Source organism: Bufo bufo, chromosome 3, assembly GCF_905171765.1.
Source record: "Bufo bufo chromosome 3, aBufBuf1.1, whole genome shotgun sequence".
Taxonomy (NCBI): Eukaryota; Metazoa; Chordata; class Amphibia; order Anura; family Bufonidae; genus Bufo; species Bufo bufo.
The window spans coordinates 110,677,988-110,697,655 of record NC_053391.1 but is presented as its reverse complement, the minus strand read 5'-3'; the positions used below and the strand labels follow the sequence as shown (position 1 = coordinate 110,697,655).

The window sequence follows — 19,668 nt, the reverse complement described above, 5'->3', positions numbered from 1 at the left end:
TTCTGAGCCTGTCAAGTCCTTCTTTTGACCCATTTTGCCAAAGGAAAGTAAGTTGCCTAATAATTATGCACACCTAATATAGGGTGTTGATGTCATTAGACCACACCCCTTCTCATTACAGAGATGCACATCACCTAATATGCTTAATTGGTAGTAGGCTTTCGAGCCTATACAGCTTGGAGTAAGACAACATGACTAAAGAGGATGATGTGGTCAAAATACTCATTTGCCTAATAATTCTGCACGCAGTGTATATGCAGAATACTTCTCTAGTGATACCTGTTACATATTGCAGTAATACCAACTATTGCTAAAGTGGAAAAAGTTTCTATCACTCAGAAAATACATTTTGTCTCAATTACTGTTCCCATAAACAATTGTTTTCAATTCGTTTTACAAAATGAACCATCATGACAAACCAAGGCAAACTGGGTTTTTGCATAGGCCGCATGGTTCAATGGCAGCACTGATGTAGGGTATTTTTTTTATCCCCCATACAGTCTATGTAATACATTGTATATATCCCCAAGTGATTCTTATAAAAACTACAACTCTTCCAAGAAAATTCAAGTTATCATACAGTTAAATTTAATATTTTTTTTTATGACTGATAGAACACAGAGGGGGCAAAATGTTACTGGTTTTTAAAGCTGAAATTTGTTATGTCACTAAAAATTTTGAATGCACTTCAGACACCTGAGTTGTGTGCCAGCTACAGTATATTTACTTGAGACATAAATTAAAGTCTACAATAGAAAAGGGTACAATTTTGATGTGACTGAAGCAGGGTTAAAGAGGTTTTCCTAAATTTTAATATTGATAGCCTATGTTCAGGATGGACCATCAATACATTATTGGTTGGGGTCCTACACCCTACACCACTGCCGATCAGATATTCTGCAGTAGCTCCAGTGCCTAACTTCACTTCAATGGGAGCAGCAATTGTGCAAATGCACAATGAACAGAGCTGTGTAATTCTGTTGCTGACTTCTGGCACTGGATTGATTTTACTCACTTATATAGCGCTGACATATTCTACAGTACTTTACAGACATTGTCATCACTTGCTGTCCTATATGGAGCTCACAATCTAAGTTTCCTATCAGTATGTCTTTGGAGTGTGGAGGGAAACCCACACAAACATGGTAAGAACAGACAAACTCAGTCCAGATGTTGTTCTTGGTTGGATTCAAGCCTAGGACCCTGGTACTGAAAGTAACCACTGAGTCCAATGAACCCTACTGCCCGTCACTACTACAAAACATCTGATAGGAGTGTGTAGTGTTGGACCCAAACCAATCAAATATTGATGGCCTGAGGATAGAATATTATAATTTTGGAAAATCCCTTTTACACAGGCTGAAGATTGGGGCAAGTATCGGGGATGATTGTCCCTTATAAATATGCCTCCGATCACCAGATGAGCATGCATCATTCATCTGGTGATTGCATCTTTTATAAAGCATTTTTGCCAGCAGCACATGGTCGTGAGTAAACAGGGATCTGCTGCCAATAGACAATGAACCTATATGGGGTTGAACGATTGCACCAGCATTCGCTCGTTCTCATACAGGGGGATGATTGCTGCATGTAAGTGCTGCTATCACCTCTGCCACTAATGGGTAGTTATTGGGAATGATCGGTTAGTTCCTGATCATTTCCCATCAGTCAGACTTTGTAAACGGGCCTTTACACAGCTCTGCTCTCATCTGTGATCCATGACAGGTGTTGCGGCTTATCTGCATACACATAAATGGAGTTGACTGCAGTGCCAGACACAGTACATGTGTGGACCAAATCAATGAGGCCATTGGTGTAGGAACCAGGCACTATGTGATCTACTAAGTATACATACATGAGTATTACCAAATGGCTTGTGCTATTATTTTTATGACATCACATACTATTAACATTACTGCCATTAGTTGGATCAAGATTGGTGTAGTACCCCTGAAAAGAGTTAGGCCTCTTTCACACTGACGTGTGTGACTCGTGCCTGTGCTGTGGCCCGCAAATAGCGGGCCGCAATGCACGATCGCCAGCCGTAGGTCAGCCGCATCGGATTGCGGACCCATTCACTTTAATGGGTCCCCGATCCGCCCGTTCCGCTAAAAGATAGGACATGTTCTATCTTTTTGCGGAACGGAAGTACGGGACGTAACCCCACGGAAGCACTCCGTAGTGCTTCCGAGGGGTCCCGTCCCGTGCGGCCGTTCCGCGATTCCGGATTTGCGGACCCATTGAAGTGAATGGGTCTGCATCCGTGATGCGGAATGCACACGGAACTGTGGCTGTGTATTGCGGCCCGCGATCTGCAGGCCGCAATACGGCCACGGATCACACACGTCAGTGTGAAAGAGGCCATATACAGTGGCAGTTCAGTGTTTGATTAGGTAAGTCATAATTCCATATTAGTTTTGGTTACCTAAAAGGTAAGACTTTCCATCTCCCAGGGGATCTTTCTGGTATCTGGGCACACTGAATGGTGGAAGCATGTGGAAGGTCTTCTCCAGCAAAGGTTCCAGTCTTGAGGCAGATGGATCAGCGGAATGGAAAAAACTGTACACCTGACAACAAGAAGGTCGGGCCCGGCACACTGGAAATGAAAATAAAGACAGAACATCAGGAAATTGAAAATAAATCAATATAAGCCAATTAAAGAGGTAACGGAACTTTGTTATGAATTTCCCAAGAAATTGAGATTCCAGAGAATCCAAAACGTTTCATTCATTTTGGACGACTCGCTTAGAATGGCATCCTCCATTTTACAGATCAGAAGATAGCACAGCAGTGCAAGGAAAAGGAGAAAGGAGACTTGCATGACCCTGGGAGAGGCCTTGGTTGGCAGGCTTGCCCATAATTCCTTGCAGTCAGCTTCAGGCAATTAGGAGGGACTATCCCTGTGATGGCTAACCTACGGCACTCCAGCTGTGGTAAAACTACAACTCCCAAGATGTACACTTGCTTGGCTGTTCTCAGAAATTCAGAGAAATGAATAGAGCATGCTGGGAGTTGTAGTTTCACCACAGCTGGAGTGTCGTAGGTTAGCCATCACTGGACTATACTGACACGTGGGATATAAGATCCCGACCTTGGATTATAGAGAAAGAGAGAGAGAAAATAAAGCTACATTCACACAACAGTGATAAAAAAATCAGCCTTTAAAAACGGAAACACTGTTTTTCATCAATATTTTGCATCCATGTGTGCATCCATTTCCTGGTCATTTGGTTTTAATAGCCGTTTTGCATCTGTTTTTCATGGCCGTTAAAAACAGCCAAGAAAAATGAATGAATGTCATATTTTTTTTTTTTTTTACAGTGTCCCTGTATATAAAATGCCCCCTATTAGTGCCCTGCTGTGAAAATATTGTCCCCAATAGTGCCCTCCATTCTGCTGGGTCAGAAGAAAAAACAAACAAACATCTACATGAATGCTGGAAGAGTCAGGTCCTGCTATCCACAGTGCAGAGCAAGTGCTCCCTTACCTTCAAATGGATGATGTGAGCATTTTTTATTTATTTTAACACCTGAAAGGTACCCTTTCACACGAGCAAGTTTGCCGCACGGGTGCAATGCGTGACGTGAACACATAGCACCCGCACTGAATCCTGACCCATTCATTTCAATGGGTCTGTGCACATGAGCGTTTTTTTCACGCATCAGTTCTGCATTGCGTGAAAAATGCAGCATGTTCTATATTCTGCGTTTTTCACGCAGCCCTGGCCCCATAGAAGTGAATAAGGCTCCAGTGAAAAACGCATTGCATCCGCAAGCAGGTGCGGGTGCGATGCGTATTTCACTGAAGGTTGCTAAGAGATATTGTTTGTAAGCCTTCAGTTTTTTATCATGCGCATGAAAAACGCATCAAAACGCATTGCACCCGCGTGGAAAAAACTGAACAACTGAAAGCAATTGCGGACAAAACTGACTGAACTTGCTTGCAAAATGGTGCGAGTTTCACTGAACGCACCTTGAACGCATCCAGAGCCACACGCTAGTGTGAAAGAGGCCTTACCATTTTCTTTCACAATATTTTTATTGAGTGAATGAGTAAAACGATACAGGCATTTTGGTATCAACAGCGTATACAAACAATCAATATTCTTGATGTTACTTTAAGTCATGGCTCTGCATCCAGTGATTGCCCGTACCAGGGTGAGGGGGAAGTAGGAGAGACATAGGAAAGAAAAACGAAACATGAACATAACAACAACCTATCCATGGTCCGAAGTTATATATAATACCCGACTCCACTTATGCTCGAATGGTATTTACTAGCCCCACGAGCTATGCAAAGATCCCTTGTTGAAGAAGGACGTACCACGCCCTCACAGTCGGATTTGACACCCCTCGCATTGACATATAAAGAACATCTACTCCCATAGATTTTCCCCATCTCTCTGTATTATCTGGTAGGTGTGGGAAATTTATGTTTCCAACCCCCCAGCTTTTCAAGTAGTGTGTGAACATGCCCTAACATGATGCCAAGGTGCCTTCCATTTCGCAATGATAGCTGACACGATTGACAACCTCTGAGATATTGGGGACTTTAGTAGATTTCCAGTATTTGGCTATAAGGATTTTGGCAGCCGTTAATACATGAAAAACAATCGTGCGGTAGGCCTTCGGCACTAAGTTTAACCCGTTGAGTAATAAAACTAAGTCTGGAGTAAAGGGGAGAGTTAAGTGAGGAAACGAGGATAGCATAGTAAGCACTTCCTTCCAAAAGGGTTTTAGTTTGGTGCATTCCCAGAAAATGTGCAACATACCCCCCACACTCCTCCCGCACCTCCAACACAGGTTTGATACTTCCGGATATATCAAAGACAACCTTTCTGGAGTCATGTACCATCTGTAAATTAATTTCCTGGTTGCCTCTAAGTGATACGAACATTTAGAGTGTTTTTGAGGTAGCGAAAATATTTGTTCCCACGCAATTTGATCCGCCGGCTGTCCCAAATCTTTGGCCCATTTATCTAAACCTGTCACAGTCTCATTGTTATAAGCGTCTAGAAGCAGCCTATAAAACTTGGATATACCCTTCGCCATATTTCCCGCACCAAAAGAATATGTTGCAAATGGTGAATCAGGTATACCTACTTCCTCTGGTAGAGAATTCAACAAAGACCTCAATCTTAAGTATTTGTAAAACTCTGTTAGAAATCCCAAACTTGTGAGAGATATCAGAAAATTGCATCATCCCTGTTTCGTCCCTTACCTCTCCTACTAATCTAAGTCCTTTTTGCATCCATGAGTTGAGGCCTTACCATTTTCTAATGGCCATTAGACAGGTCCACTATTGTCTAAACAGCCATAAAAAAACGGGCCCATTGATTTCAATGGAGTTCATCTAACTGAGATAATAGCCAACAGTAAGACATTTCCTTATTTTTCACGGCTGCTATTCCTTGACATTTAAGAAAACGGCCATGTGAATAGCCCCATAGACTTCTATTGGTTCAGAAAATGAAAATTTTTCCCATTCGTGTGAATGTAAATCTTATCTTTAAAACCAGAATAAAGCTAGTTTAGTGTCAGGAGACTTTAATGAGACCATAGCTAGTTAGTTAGATTTAGTTATTTAATTAATTGACTGACAGAGATATAGGAATACCTATTCAAAGGAAAAAGGGCCTACTTATGTAAATCTGGAACATCTATGTCTAGAATTGATCTGGCCCTGATAAATAAAGGATATTTATTTAAACTGTATCAAAAGGATGAAATATGAGACCAGATCCGTTTCAGATTATGTTCCTTTTTTTAATAGAGCTGTGTATGGTTAGGAATAACCTCAGACAGAAACCCCCATTTAGATTGAATCCCCATTGGCTATTAATAATTGATAATCATAACCAGATAGAAAATGAGATTACTTCCTTTTGGGATAAAAATACCGCTTCAGCTAAACATCAATTTGTTTGGGATGCGTTTAAAGCGGTCATGAGAGGGATCTTTATCAGTACAATTGCTAATGTGAGTAAACGATATGCTATGAAGGAGAAAGAACTAGAGGAAGCAGCTGTGGCTGGAATGGTTGGCTACGCCAAGTTAAAATCGAAGGAAGCTAGAGAGATTATGCAGAGGACAGGTCAGGCTTTCTCCGATTTTCTTTTGGAAAAAGCTCAACAGAGGTTGTTCTTTAGAGGACAAAAATATTTTTCTGAGGCAGGGCGTCCAGGGAAGATTCTGGCTAGTGTAATAGCTAGCCAGGACCCAAAGAAAGAGATTCGTAGCATTCGTGCTATGGATGGGACCATTATTGAAGATCAGGAGGGAATTATGGAAACATTTACAAATTACTTTTCTGAATTATATGAATCCGAGAGTGTTCTTCCAGAGGATGTGATTGACTCGTACTTGGATTCTATTTTCCTTCCAGTTCTTACAGATAGTCAAAAAGAACGTCTTGAGATGGACCTAGGCCTTCAAGAGATAGACAATGTAATTAAAGCCTGTTCAGGGAACTCCTCTCCTGGATTGGATGGATTCCCATATGAGTTTTATCGTAAGTATAGGGAGACTGTTCTTCCTTATCTGTGGAGAACACTCACTGATTACACTGGTATTAAAGAAGGGTAAAGATCCTAATGATTTGGGGTCATATAGACCTATCTCTCTTCTTAATACAGATGTTAAACTTTTCTCTAAGATTTTGGCTATGAGGTTATCTAGTGTTATGACATCAATTATACACCCAGAACAAAGAGGTTTTATGCCTAAGAAAGGGACCCATTACAATTTACATTACAATCTCTTTACTAATATACAGACGTCCGGAGGGGATACATGATCTATTTTGTCTATAGACGACTCTAAGGCCTTCAATAGAGTGGAATGGAGGTTCCTGTGGAGAGTGCTTCATAAGATGGGCTTTGGCCCTAGGTTTACTAATATGATAAAACTTCTGTATAGATCTCCTACCGCAAGATTGAATATAAATGGTCATCTTACAAGACGTTTTCCTTTGACTAGAGGCACTCGCCAGGGATGTCCACTTTCTCCCCTTTTATTTGATATTTATATTGAGCCCTTGGCCGCTAGAGTTAGACAGGATCCTAGGATCCTGGGGTTTGGGATATTAGGAATTGGAGACCAAATTTCTCTCTATGCAGACGATATTTTGTTTTATGTTCAACAGACACAATCTACGCTGTTGAGCATCATTCAAACGATACATCAGTTTGGAGAGGTTTCAGGTCTGGATGTAAACTGGGAAAAAACTACCCTCATGCCCTTGGACAATAGGAATTAAGCAGGCACCTGGGGCCAATGCCTGTGATACACACCCCCCCCCCCCCCCGTGTAGGGCAATCGCAGGTCAATTCAGACCTGCGGTTTGCTGCGTTTCCGGGTTATTCGGGTCTCTGAGGACCCGATAACCTGGAACAGGATGGTGATCGGTGGTGTGATATTACACCACCAATCACCATCCTGCAATCCTGAGAGGTGATGGTCACATCACCTCTCAGGATCGCTTCTGATTGGTAGGTGGGCAGGCGGTGGGAGGTTCAAATCTTGGCAGCGCTCCTCTCCTCCACCTTTTGTGTCCGGGGAGCAGAGGAGAGAGGAGCACGTGTCGGACCTAAGCCAGCATCACCTCATCTGTGCCCCAGCACCTGATCTCTGCCCCAGCACCTGATCTCTGCCCCAGCACCCCTCATCTGATCAGCCAGGTAATTAGGGAAAGGCTAGGGAAAGGTTGGGCTAGGCAGGGATATAAAAGGGAAAGTTAGTGAAAAAAAAAACTTTGATTGCATCACCCTAAATAGGGTGTCTGGGGTCCACAGCACAGCTGTGTGACCCTAGACCCCCCCAGGGGTGCTGCCGCTTGCCCCCCTGCCCCCCCCCCCACAACTTTTTTGGGGCGCAAGTATTGTGGCCGGCACTGTTAGCGCATCGCAAATTTTTTTTCACATTTTTCCCCTTTTTTTAGTTAGTCTTTTTTTTTTTCCTGTTAGTTTTAGGGATAAGTACGCGAACACCCGTGCCCCCACACACACGCACACTGAATAAAGATTTACACGCACGCACACACACACACGCAGACACACACTCCCCTATGGCCCGCCGGATGTTCTCGGCCGAGGAGGCATACGCCCAGCTTGCCTCTGAGTCCGAGACTCCTAGTGAGGACGAGGATGACCCCACTTTCCTGTTGTCATCCGCATCCCCCTCATCATCTAGCGATGATGATGAGCCCCCAAGGCGGCGTAGACGCTGCCAGGCGTAGCAAGGGGACCGCCATGCTAGGAACCCTGTGGCCCACCCTAGTACGAGCAGCTCTGGGGCTCGTACTAGTTTTCCGGCCCACCAGTTAAATCCACCGGAGCCCCCTGCCGGTGAACTTGTCTGGTGTACCCCAGAGCGATTTGAGCCCGTGATTTCTGATTTTGTAGACCAACCAGGAATCCAGATTTTCACAGTGGGCTTCACTGAATATGACTTTTTTAGTCTTTTTTTAGTGACCACTTTGTAAATCTAATGGTGGAACAAACAAACCTGTACGCCCAACAGTTTGTTGCTCAACACCCGGGCTCCTTTTTGGCTAGGCCTGGTGGCTGGACCCCAGTCAGTGCAGCTGAGATGAGGCCATTTTGGGGCCTCGTGCTGCACATGGGCCTAGTCAAGAAACCTAGTGTCAGGCATTACTGGAGTGGGGACGTCCTCTACCAGACCCCACTTTACAGTACGGCCATGACATGTACCCGGTTTGAGGCCATCCGGAAATGCCTGCATTATTCAGGTAATGCAGCATGTCCCCCCCAAGGTAATCCTGCCTATGACCGCCTGTACAAAATCAGGCCGGTCATCGATCACTTTGGGGCCAAATTTGTACAGGCCTATGTACCTGGAAGGGAGGTCGCGGTCTCTCATTGCGTTCAAGGGGAGACTCATTTTCCGCCAGTATGTTCCCTCAAAGCGGGCGAGGTATGGCGTGAAGCTGTACAAACTTTGTGAGAGTACCTCAGGGTACACTTACACGTTTCGTGTGTACGAGGGGCAAGATTCCCGTATTCAACCCCCAGAATGTCCCCCCCACTCTGAGTGTTAGCGGGAAACTCGTGTGGGACCTTATGCACCCACTGCTAGATAAAGGTTATCACCTGTACGTGGATAACTTTTATACTACTATCCCCTTGTTCCAGTCCCTCGCCGCCAGATCCACGTCCGCTTGTGGGACATTGCGGAAAAATCAACGCGGCCTCCCTGCCCACCCCCTCCAGGTACCTATCACCAGGGGTGAGACCCATGCCCTTACCAGTGAAAACCTGTTGCTGGTCAAATATAAGGACAAGAGGGATGTCCTTGTACTGTCCACAATTCATGGTAACGACATTACCCCTGTCCCTGTGAGAGGTACCGCGGCAACGGTCCTCAAGCCCGATTGTATCGTCGACTACAATCGGTATATGGGAGGAGTTGATCTCTCTGATCAAGTCCTCAAGCCTTATAACACCATGCGCAAAACCCGGGCATGGTACAAAAAAGTTGTGGTCTATTTGGTGCAGGTTGCCTTGTACAACTCTTTTGTGCTGTCCCGGAGCGCTGGCAACACAGGGACATTACTTCAGTTCTATGAGGCAGTCCTCAAGGCCCTGATCTTTTCGGACCGGGAAAGAGCAGGCCGGAGTACCTCGGGAACTGGAGGCGCCCGGATCGTCCCTGGCCAACACTTTCCAGGTGTGGTCCCCCATACTGGAAAGAAGGAACGGACCAAAAAAAAGTGCAGAGTGTGTCGCAAGAGGGGGATACGGAACAACACCACTACTCAGTGCGACACGTGCCCCGATCATCCGGGCCTCTGCATTGACAGTTGCTTCAGCGAGTGCCACACTTCCATGGAGTACTAAATTTATATCCCAATTTAGCCACTGACAATCGGATAAAAAACTGGTTCTCAGACTTGAGACACTAAAACAAAAAAAAAATGTTTTCACAAATATTATTTAGTAAAACTAAAATAAATAAAAAAAGTTGACTTATTAGGTATCGCCGCGTCCGTAATAATCTGCTCTATAAAAATAACTCCCCCAACCCCTCAGACGAACACGGTAAAAAAAAAAAAAAAAAAGTATTTTTTGGTCACCTTACATCACAAAAATTGTAATAGCAAGCGATCAAAAAGTCATATGCCCCCCAAATAAGCGGCAATAAAACCATCCTCTCATCCCGAAAAAAATGAGCCCCTACATAAGATAATCGGCTAAAGAAAAAAAAAATAATGACTCAGACTATGGAGATACTAAAATGTTTTTTTTTTCTTTATAAAAAGATAATATAGTGTAAAACATAAATAAATAAAAAGTAGACATATTAGGTATCGCCACGTCCGTAAGAATCTGCTCTATAAAAATACCCCCCCTAACCCCTCAGATGAACATGGTAAAAAAAAAAAACGGTGCAAAAAAAGGTATTTTTTTGTCACCTTACATCACAAAAATTGTAATAGCAAGCGATCAAAAAGTCATATGCCCCCCAAAATAGCGCCAATAAAACCGTCCTCTCATCCTGCAAAAAATGAGCCCCTACATAAGATAATCAGCTAAAAACAAAAAAAATATATGACTCAGACTATGGAGATACTAAAATGTTATTTTTTTCTTTATAAAAAAATTATATAGTGTAAAACATAAATAAATAAATAAAAAGTAGACATATTAGGTATCGCCGCGTCCGTAAGAATCTGCTCAATAAAAATACCCCCCCTAACCCCTCAGATGAACACTGTAAAAAATAAAAACAGTGCCAAAAAAGCGATTTTTGGGCAAATTTTCCATGTTAATCCGTTTTTTTCACTAACAAAGCAAGCGTTAACAGCCAAACAAAACTTAATATTTATTACCCTCATACCACAGTTTACAGAAACACCCCATATGTGGTCGTAAACTTCTGTATGACCAAAGGGCAGGGAGCAGAAGGAAAGGAACGCCGTATGGTTTCTGGAAGGCAGATTTTGATGGCCTTTTTTTTGGCACCATGTCCCATTTGAAGCCCCCCTGATGCACCCCTAGAGTAAAAACTCCATAAAAGCGACCCCATCTAAGAAACTACACCCCTCAAGGTATCCAAGACTGATTTTACAAATGTCGTTAACCCTTTAGGTGTTCCACAAGAGTTATTGGCAAATGGAGATGAAATTTCAGAATTACTATTTCTGGTAACCTTGCCTCACAAAAATGTAATATAGATAAACCAAAAATAATATGCACCCTAAAAATAGTCCCAATGAAACTGCCACCTTATCACGTAGTTTCCAAAATGGGGTCACTTTTATGGAGTTTCTACTCTAGGGGTGCATCAGGGAGGCTTCAAATGGGACATGGTGTAAATAAACCAGTCCAGCAAAATCTGCCTTCCAAAAACCATATGGCGCACCTTTCCCTCTACGCCCTACCGTGTGCCCGTACAGTAGTTTACGGCCACATATGAGGTGTTTCTGCAAACTACAGCATCGGGGAAATAAATATAGCATTTTGTTTGGCTGTTAACCTTTGATTTGTTACTGGAAAAAATGGATCAAAATTGAAAATTTGCCCAAAAATTTAAATTCTCAAATTTTATCCCCATATGCCAATAACTCTTGTGCAACACCTAAAGGGTTAACAAAGTTTGTAAAATCCATTTTGAATACCTTGTGGGGTGTAGTTTCTTAGATGGGGTCACTTTTATGGAGTTTCAACTCTAGGGGTGCATCAGGGGGGGGGCTTCAAATGGTACATGGTGTAAATAAACCAGTCCAGCAAAATCGGCCTTCCAAAAACCATATGGCGCACCTTTCCCTCTATGCCCTACCGTGTGCCCGTACAGTAGTTTACAGCCACATATGGGGTGTTTCTGCAAACTACAGAATCATGTCAATAAATATAGAATTTTGTTTGGCTGTTAACCCTTAATTTGTTACTTGAAAAAATGGATTAAAATGGAAAATTTGCCAAAAAATTTAAATTCTCAAATTGAATCCCCATTTGCCAATAACTCTTGCGCAACACCTAAAGGGTTAACAAAGTTTGTAAAATTAGTTTTGAATACCTTTAGGGGTGTAGTTTCTTAGATGGTATCACTTTTATGGAGTTTCTACTCTAGGGGTGCATCAGGGGGGCTTCAAATGGGACATGGTGTAAATAAACCAATCCGCCTTCCAAAAACCTTACGGCACACCTTTCCCTCTACGCCCTACTGTGTGCCCGTACAGTAGTTTACGGCCACATATTGGGTGTTTCTGCAAATTACAGAATCTGGGCAAGAAATATAGCATTTTGTTTGGCTGTTAACCCTTGATTTGTTACTGGAAAAAATGGATTAAAATGGAAAATTTGCCAAAAAATAGAAATTCTCAAATTTCATCTCCATTTACCAATAACTCTTGTGCAACACCTAAAGGGTTAACAACGTTTGTAAAATCAGTTTAGAATACCTTGAGGGGTATAGTTTGTAGAATGGGGTCATTTTTGGGTGGTTTCTATTATGTAAGCTTCACAAAGTGACTTCAGACCTGAACTGGTCCCTAAAAATTTGGTTTTTGAAAATTTCAAGATTTGCTTCTAAACTTCTAAGCCTTGTAACATCCCCAGAATATAAAATATCATTCCCAAAATGATCCAAACATGAAGTAGACATATGGGGAATGTAAATTAATAACTATTTTTGGAGGTATTACTATGTATTATAGAAGTAGAGAAATTGAAACTTGGAATTTTGCAATTTTTTCAAAATTTTTGGTAAATTTGGTATTTTTTTTATAAATAATTATTTTATTTTTTTTACTTCATTTTACCAGTGTCATGAAGTACAATATGTGATGAAAAAACAATCTCAGAATGGCCTGGATAAGTCAAAGTGTTTTAAAGTTACCACCATTTAAAGGGACACTTTTCAGATTTGCAAAAATTTTTAACTCCTTAAGGAGTTAACACTTTAAAATTTGCTGACTCTTTCGCGTATTTAGAAATTGCAATCTCTCCTAGGTTGGAAGATTTTATCCCGCTCAACTTGATTACATTGATAAATAAGCCAAGGTCTAAAATAACAACTTGGCATCGCTTATCTCTATCGAAGGCTGATAGAGTATCCCTAATTAAGATGGTGATTCTCCCCCAGTTATTGTATCTCTTTAAGAATTCTCCAGTTTGGATTGGGGATAGATTTTTTAAATTAATAGATAGAATTATTAGGGACTTACTTTGGGGGCGGAAACGCGTAATCCTTAAACTAGAGCATTGGTATAAACCCTTGGAGAGAGGAGGAGTTAATCTCCCTTGCTTCAGGGGTTATTTTTTAGCCGCACAGTTCTGTTTTTACCGTGAGTGGATTGATAGTCCACTCTGTAAGTATTTAGTCAATAGATCTCCATATGACAATTTTCTCACACTATTGGAGTCTGGTCAATTGACTGACTCCGATAGAGAATTTAAATCCGCCAGGAATCTTTTTATGAAGTCATGGTATTCAATCAGACTTTGGTGTGGAGTGAAAGGTTCAATTGGATGTACTCCGCTGTGGCATAATTAGCACTTGCAAAATTTAGTTGAACTAAATAGAGATTCATACTGGCAAAAAGGTAATATTATGTATGTGACACAGGTAGTAGGAAATGGGGATATTGTTTCATTCACGGTATTATCACAAAGACAAAAATTACAGAAATTATCATGGTTTCGGTACCTACAGTTAAGATCGGCACTATTAAATATTAAAGAAAAAAATAGGCTTGAAATTCCCTCTTCTACACAATTTATTGAACTGATAGAGAATTTGGGGCAAAGGATGAAGATTTCTCAACTTTATAAAAGTTTACTTATAGCACGATTTGGTGATATTTTGTCTCCTAGACAGAGGGCTTGGCAAAATGAATGTTTAATGACTCACATAGAGGATCAGGAGAAGCTACTTCAGGATCTAAAACTGGTTTCACATAATTTCAATCACGATTTGGTGAAGTTTAATATCCTACATAGACTGTACGTTACTCCTCTCTGGCTTAATAGATGTGGTATTAGGAATCATTCTAATTGTCCTCTGTGTGATGTTCCTGATGCGGATTATTTGCATATGTTTTGGTCATGCTTAAAGTTTAAACAATACTGGGGGACTATTCATAACTATATATAGAGAAAACTGAATGTGCGGATTCCTTTTACTGTTGAATGTTGGGTATTAGGGCAAGACTCCTAATAGCACGCTCTTGGTTTGCGCGAGAGGTTCCAAGCATTAATACATGGTGTGGGGGTTTGCTCTGGTAGGCAGATGGTAGCGGTGGCAGTATAGAGGCTCAGGAGACAGACTTTGTGTCCAAGCCTGCTCTTTTATTCACTCCAGTGTATAACATCAAAACTGTGCAATTCACACAACAGCAATGTTCATAAACCCCACCTCCCACAACGGATCCCCAAACGCTGCAGGCGTCTTGGTGCCTGTTCACACAGTCTCTCACATCCGTGGTCAGTACTACACCTTGTTGTGGGGCGGGTTTGTCTAAGTTCCTGCAAGTTAGACAGGCCACGTGTCGGCCTGGACAAGGGATTGGCTCCGGCCACAGGATCCCTTCTTTTGGTCCTTTGCTGAGCCTGCAGCAATTGGGCAGTCTTTGTTAGACGAGTGGACTACAGAGCTCAGCCCGACCGTGCGACCAGCCTCCCGTACAGCTCCCTGCAGTGAGATAGGAGACCACACTTCATCCGCCCCCCAGTCAGTGAGCATCAAACCTATATTCACAGCCCTGGGTGTAGCAGGCAGACCACACCCACCGAGCATAGTGAAGGATTAACTCCTTCCCTACCCAACTAAAGCCAGAGATAAGCAACCTGACAGGATCAGTGTAGACTGACAAAACACAAAAGACCCGGCTCTTACTCCACCGGGGCCACGACCCCCGGTGGCACGTATCTTCCATCCACTACCACTTCAGACACTCTCTTACATATCCCCCCCTTTGTTCACCCCTGAAGGGTTGACGACCCTGTTCAATCCTACCGGGGTGAACACACATATAGCAGTGTACCCGGGACAGGGCATCAGCGTTCCCTTGTAGGCGACCTGCCCTGTGCTCAACCCTGAACTTAAAATTCTGGAGGGATAAGAACCATCTGGTGACCCGAGCGCTCCCCTCCTTAGCCTGGCTCATCCACCGGAGAGGGGAGTGGTCAGTCACCAGACGGAACCTTCTCCCCAACAGGTAATACCTGAGAGATTCAAGTGCCCACTTGATGGCGAGGCATTCTCTTTCTACCACGCTGTACCGGGTTTCCGCTAGGGTGAGCTTGCGGCTCAGGAAACCAACGGGGTGTTCTTCACCATTGATTTCTTGGGAGAGTACCGCCCCGAGGCCTACTCCAGAGGCGTCCGTCTGAACTATAAACTCCCGTCCGAAGTCGGGCATCACCAGAACTGGGGACCCACATAGGGCCGACTTCAAACGGGAGAACGCCTCTTCCGCCTGCTCATCCCAGCGAACCATTACTGACTTCCTACCTTTCAGGAGTCCTGTCAACGGGGCAGCTATAGTGGCGAAATGTGGGATGAACCGCATATAATACCCTACCATCCCTAAAAATGACCGCAGTTGCCTGGTCGTAAGGGGTCTAGGCCAATTTCGGATTGCCTCGATCTTATTTATTTGAGGCTTAACGACTCCGCGTCCAATGACATAACCCAAATACCACGCTTCCTCCAGGCCCACTGAGCACTTTTTTGGGTTGGCGGTCAATCCTGCCTTCCTGAGCGAGTCTATCACTGCTTGAACCTTCGACAAGTGACTTTCCCAGTCCTGGCTAAACATGATTATATCATTCAAATATGCTGAGGCATACCGGAGATGTGGTCTGAGGACGATATCCATCAGCCGTTGAAACGTGGCTGGAGCACCGTGCAACCCGAAGGGCAACACTCTATAATGGAACAGCCCCTCCGGCGTGACAAAGGCAGTCTTCTCTTTTGCTGTCTCTGTTAAAGGTACCTGCCAGTACCCTTTTGTGAGATCTATCACCGAGAAATACCTGGCTTTACCCATTCGCTCTATTAACTCATCTACTCGCGGCATGGGATAGGCGTCAAACTTTGAAATCTCGTTTAGTTTCCGAAAATCATTGCAAAAACGTAATGATCCGTCGGGCTTTGGGATAAGAACGATAGGGCTAGCCCACTCGCTTCTAGACTCCTCAATGACCCCTAACTTCAGCATAAACTTTACTTCCTCTGAAATGGCTTGTCGTCGAGCCTCCGGTACCCGGTACGGTCGTAAACTGACCTTTTCCTGGGGCTCGGTGACAATGTCATGTTGGACTAGATTGGTACGTCCCGGAAGGTCAGAGAACACGTCTTTATTTCTGCTAATGAACTCCTTCACTTCTTGAGTCTGCTTAGTTGACAAACCGCTACCTATCTTTACTGCAGGGGTGTCCTCTGGTACCACCGAAGGGCCGGGGACGTTCTCTGCAGCCAAGACAAAGCGCGGGTCATCCCCATGGAGACTTTCTCTATCTTTCCAGGCTTTCAGTAAATTAACGTGGTACACCTGCTCGGGCTTCCGCCTTCCTGGCTGGTATACCCTGTAATTCACGGGGCCTACCTTCTCTCTTATCTCATACGGCCCTTGCCACCTGGCCAGGAACTTGCTGTCTATAGTGGGCACTAGTACTAACACTCGGTCGCCCGGGTTAAACGTCCTTACCTGGGCGGCCCGATTGTACACGCGGCTCTGGGCCAGCTGTGCCGCTTCCATATGTTCACGGACTATGGGCAGAACTGTCCCTATCCGGTCCTGCATCTTCTCGATGTGCTCGATTATGCTTTTGTGAGGGGTAGGCTGTTGCTCCCATGCCTCTTTAGCGATATCCAACAGCCCTCGGGGATGCCTACCATATAACAGCTCAAATGGTGAGAACCCCGTCGACGCCTGGGGCACTTCTCGCACCGCAAATAACACATAGGGCAGCAAGAGGTCCCAGTCCTTTCCGTCTTTTTCCACCGCTCTCTTGAGCATGGACTTTAGGGTCTTATTAAAGCATTCCACCAGCCTGTCAGTTTGGGGGTGATAGACGGACGTACGCAAGTGCTTAATATTTAATATTTTGCAGAGCTTCCTCATCACTTTGGACATGAAAGGGGTCCCTTGGTCCGTCAATATCTCCTTCGGGATCCCCACCCGGGAGAACACCCCCATCAGCTCCTTGGCTATTAGCTTGGCTATTAGATGGTGACCCCTAACTCACCTTGAGGCTGGCACCTAACAGCCCAGACATCCCTAGACGGGTTTCTCACCCGTAAGCCGATCACGTTCCTAAACCCTGGTTTTCGCTAAGATGAGCCCTACGTAGTGAATAGGGCGGTGGGAACACTAGTCCGCACCACTAACACTAAAGGGAAACACTAGGGAGAAGACAGACAATACTGACAAAACATATAGTCCCAGGTGGGCGACAACAAACAACCAACAGGGATCTGGAGGATAATGCTCTGGTACGACAACCAGGGATAACAGCAACTCAGCTCCAGTGGGTCAGTATAGAAGTCCAGGCAGGAAGCTCTATATCTGGCAACCAGAGAAGTGGGAGAGGGGAATATAAGGAGGTTGGGAGTGCTGGTCAAGAAACAGCTGAGGAGAAGAAGCTACGGATCCATGAGTGAGACAAAAAGGATTGCAAGGCAAACTCAGAAAGCTACCATTAAGTAACAGCACTATCTTTAGACATAGAGCGTGCAGCCACCCGCTGCGACTTCCTGACCCCGGGTATAACGGAGTCAGACGTGGCTCTTGACACCCTCGTGACAGTACCCCCCTTTCCACGAGGGGCCTCCGGACACTCAGGACTAGGTCTCTTAGGATGAGAGGCATGAAAAGCCTGAACTAACCTGTCGGCGTTTACCTCTGATGCTGGAACCCACATTCTTTCCTCGGGACCGTAACCCCTCCAATGTACCAGATATTAAAGAGAGCAGCGTACCCGACGAGAATCAACAATTTTGGATATTTGAAACTCTAGATTACCATCAACAACAACAGGAGGGGGTGGCAGTGGTGACGGTTCTAGAGGTGGAACATACTTTTTGAGTAACGACTTATGGAAGACGTTATGGATTTTAAAAGTTTGAGGTAGCTCCAGGCGAAAAGCCACGGGGTTAATGATGGATACTATTTTGTAAGGACCAATGAACCTAGGACCCAGTTTCAAAGAGGGAACCTTTAACTTAATAATCCTAGTAGATAACCACACATAGTCATTCACTCCTAGGTCCGGACCTGGCGACCATTTCTTATCAGCCATGCATTTATATTTACCTCCCATATTTTTCAAGTTAGCTTGCACTTTTTGCCATACAGATGAAAGAGATGATGAAAACCGTTCCTCTTTGGGAACCCCAGAAGACCCCCCCTCTTTGAAAGTACAGAATTAGGGATGAAAACCATATGCACCAAGAAATGGTGACTTGCCAGTGGATTCCTGACGGCGATTATTTATAGCAAACTCGGCTAACGGTAAATATGATGACCACACCTCTTGGTTTTCAGACACAAAACACCTGTCTCAAGGTTTTGGTTGGTACGCTCAGTCTGTCCATTCGACTGAGGATGGAAAGCTGAGGAAAAGGACAAGTGTACGCCCAAATGGGAACAAAAAGCTTTCCAAAACTTAGAAATAAACTGGGTTCCCCGATCCGAAACAACATCGGAAGGGACCCTGTGAAGCTTCACGATTTCACTGATGAATACCTGAGCAAGAGTCTTAGCATTAGGTAGTGTGGGTAACGCAATGAAGTGTACCATTTTGCTAAACCTGTCTACTACTACAAAGATAACTGTTTTACCTGCAGACAAAGGTAAGTCAGTGATGAAATCCATTGACAGATGTGTCCATGGCCTATTGGGAATGACAAGTGGCAATAAAGACCCTGCAGGACGTGTATGAGAGACTTTAGCGCGTGCACAAGTCGAACAAGTAGACACAATATCCATTACATCCTGACGCAACCTTGGCCACCAAAAACGACGAGACAATAGCTCCAAGGTTGCTTTACTACCCGGGTGCCCAGCAAGTGCCGAATTATGATGTTCCTTTAATAATTCGAGACGCAGGTTTAACGGCACAAACAATTTCTCTGATGGACAAGAGACCGGGCCGTCCCCCTGGGCCTCTAACACCTTCCCCTCCAGAACAGAGTGTACAGCGGAGACAACCACTCCTCTTTGTAGAATGGGTACCGGATCACCCACATTACCCCCTCTAGGGAAACTACGAGATAATGCGTCTGCCTTGGTATTTTTTGCCCCAGGACGATAGGTGATGAAAAAAGTTAAACCTGGTAAAAAATAGAGACCACCTAGCTTGTCTAGGGGTGAGACGCTTAGCTGATTCGAGGTACAGAAGGTTTTTGTGGTCCATAATCACAGTGATGGGGTGGATTGCCCCCTCTAAAAAGTGACGCCATTCTTCAAACGCTAGTTTAATAGCTAATAGTTCCCTATTGCCAATATCATAGTTATTCTCCGCTGCAGATAGTTTTTTAGAAAAGAAAGCACAAGGATGCCATTTGCCAGGAGACGGACCCTGAGACAGTACAGCCCCCACTCCCACCTCTGACGCATCTACTTCAACAATAAAAGGCTGGGAGACATCAGGTTGGATTAGTACCGGTGCTGAGGTAAACCTCTCTTTTAGAGAGGAAAATG

At 44.1% G+C, this 19,668-nt stretch overlaps 1 protein-coding gene across 1 annotated transcript in view; it reads right to left on the bottom strand.

The window, feature by feature from the left end:
• Positions 1 to 19,668, bottom strand: part of PITPNM3 (PITPNM family member 3) — a 793,517-nt gene that overhangs the window by 73,339 nt on the left and 700,510 nt on the right. The window contains exon 10 of the mRNA XM_040423477.1: positions 2,426 to 2,596. Within this exon, the coding sequence (XP_040279411.1) occupies positions 2,426 to 2,596 (171 nt within the window). The remainder of the gene's footprint in view (positions 1 to 2,425; positions 2,597 to 19,668) is intronic.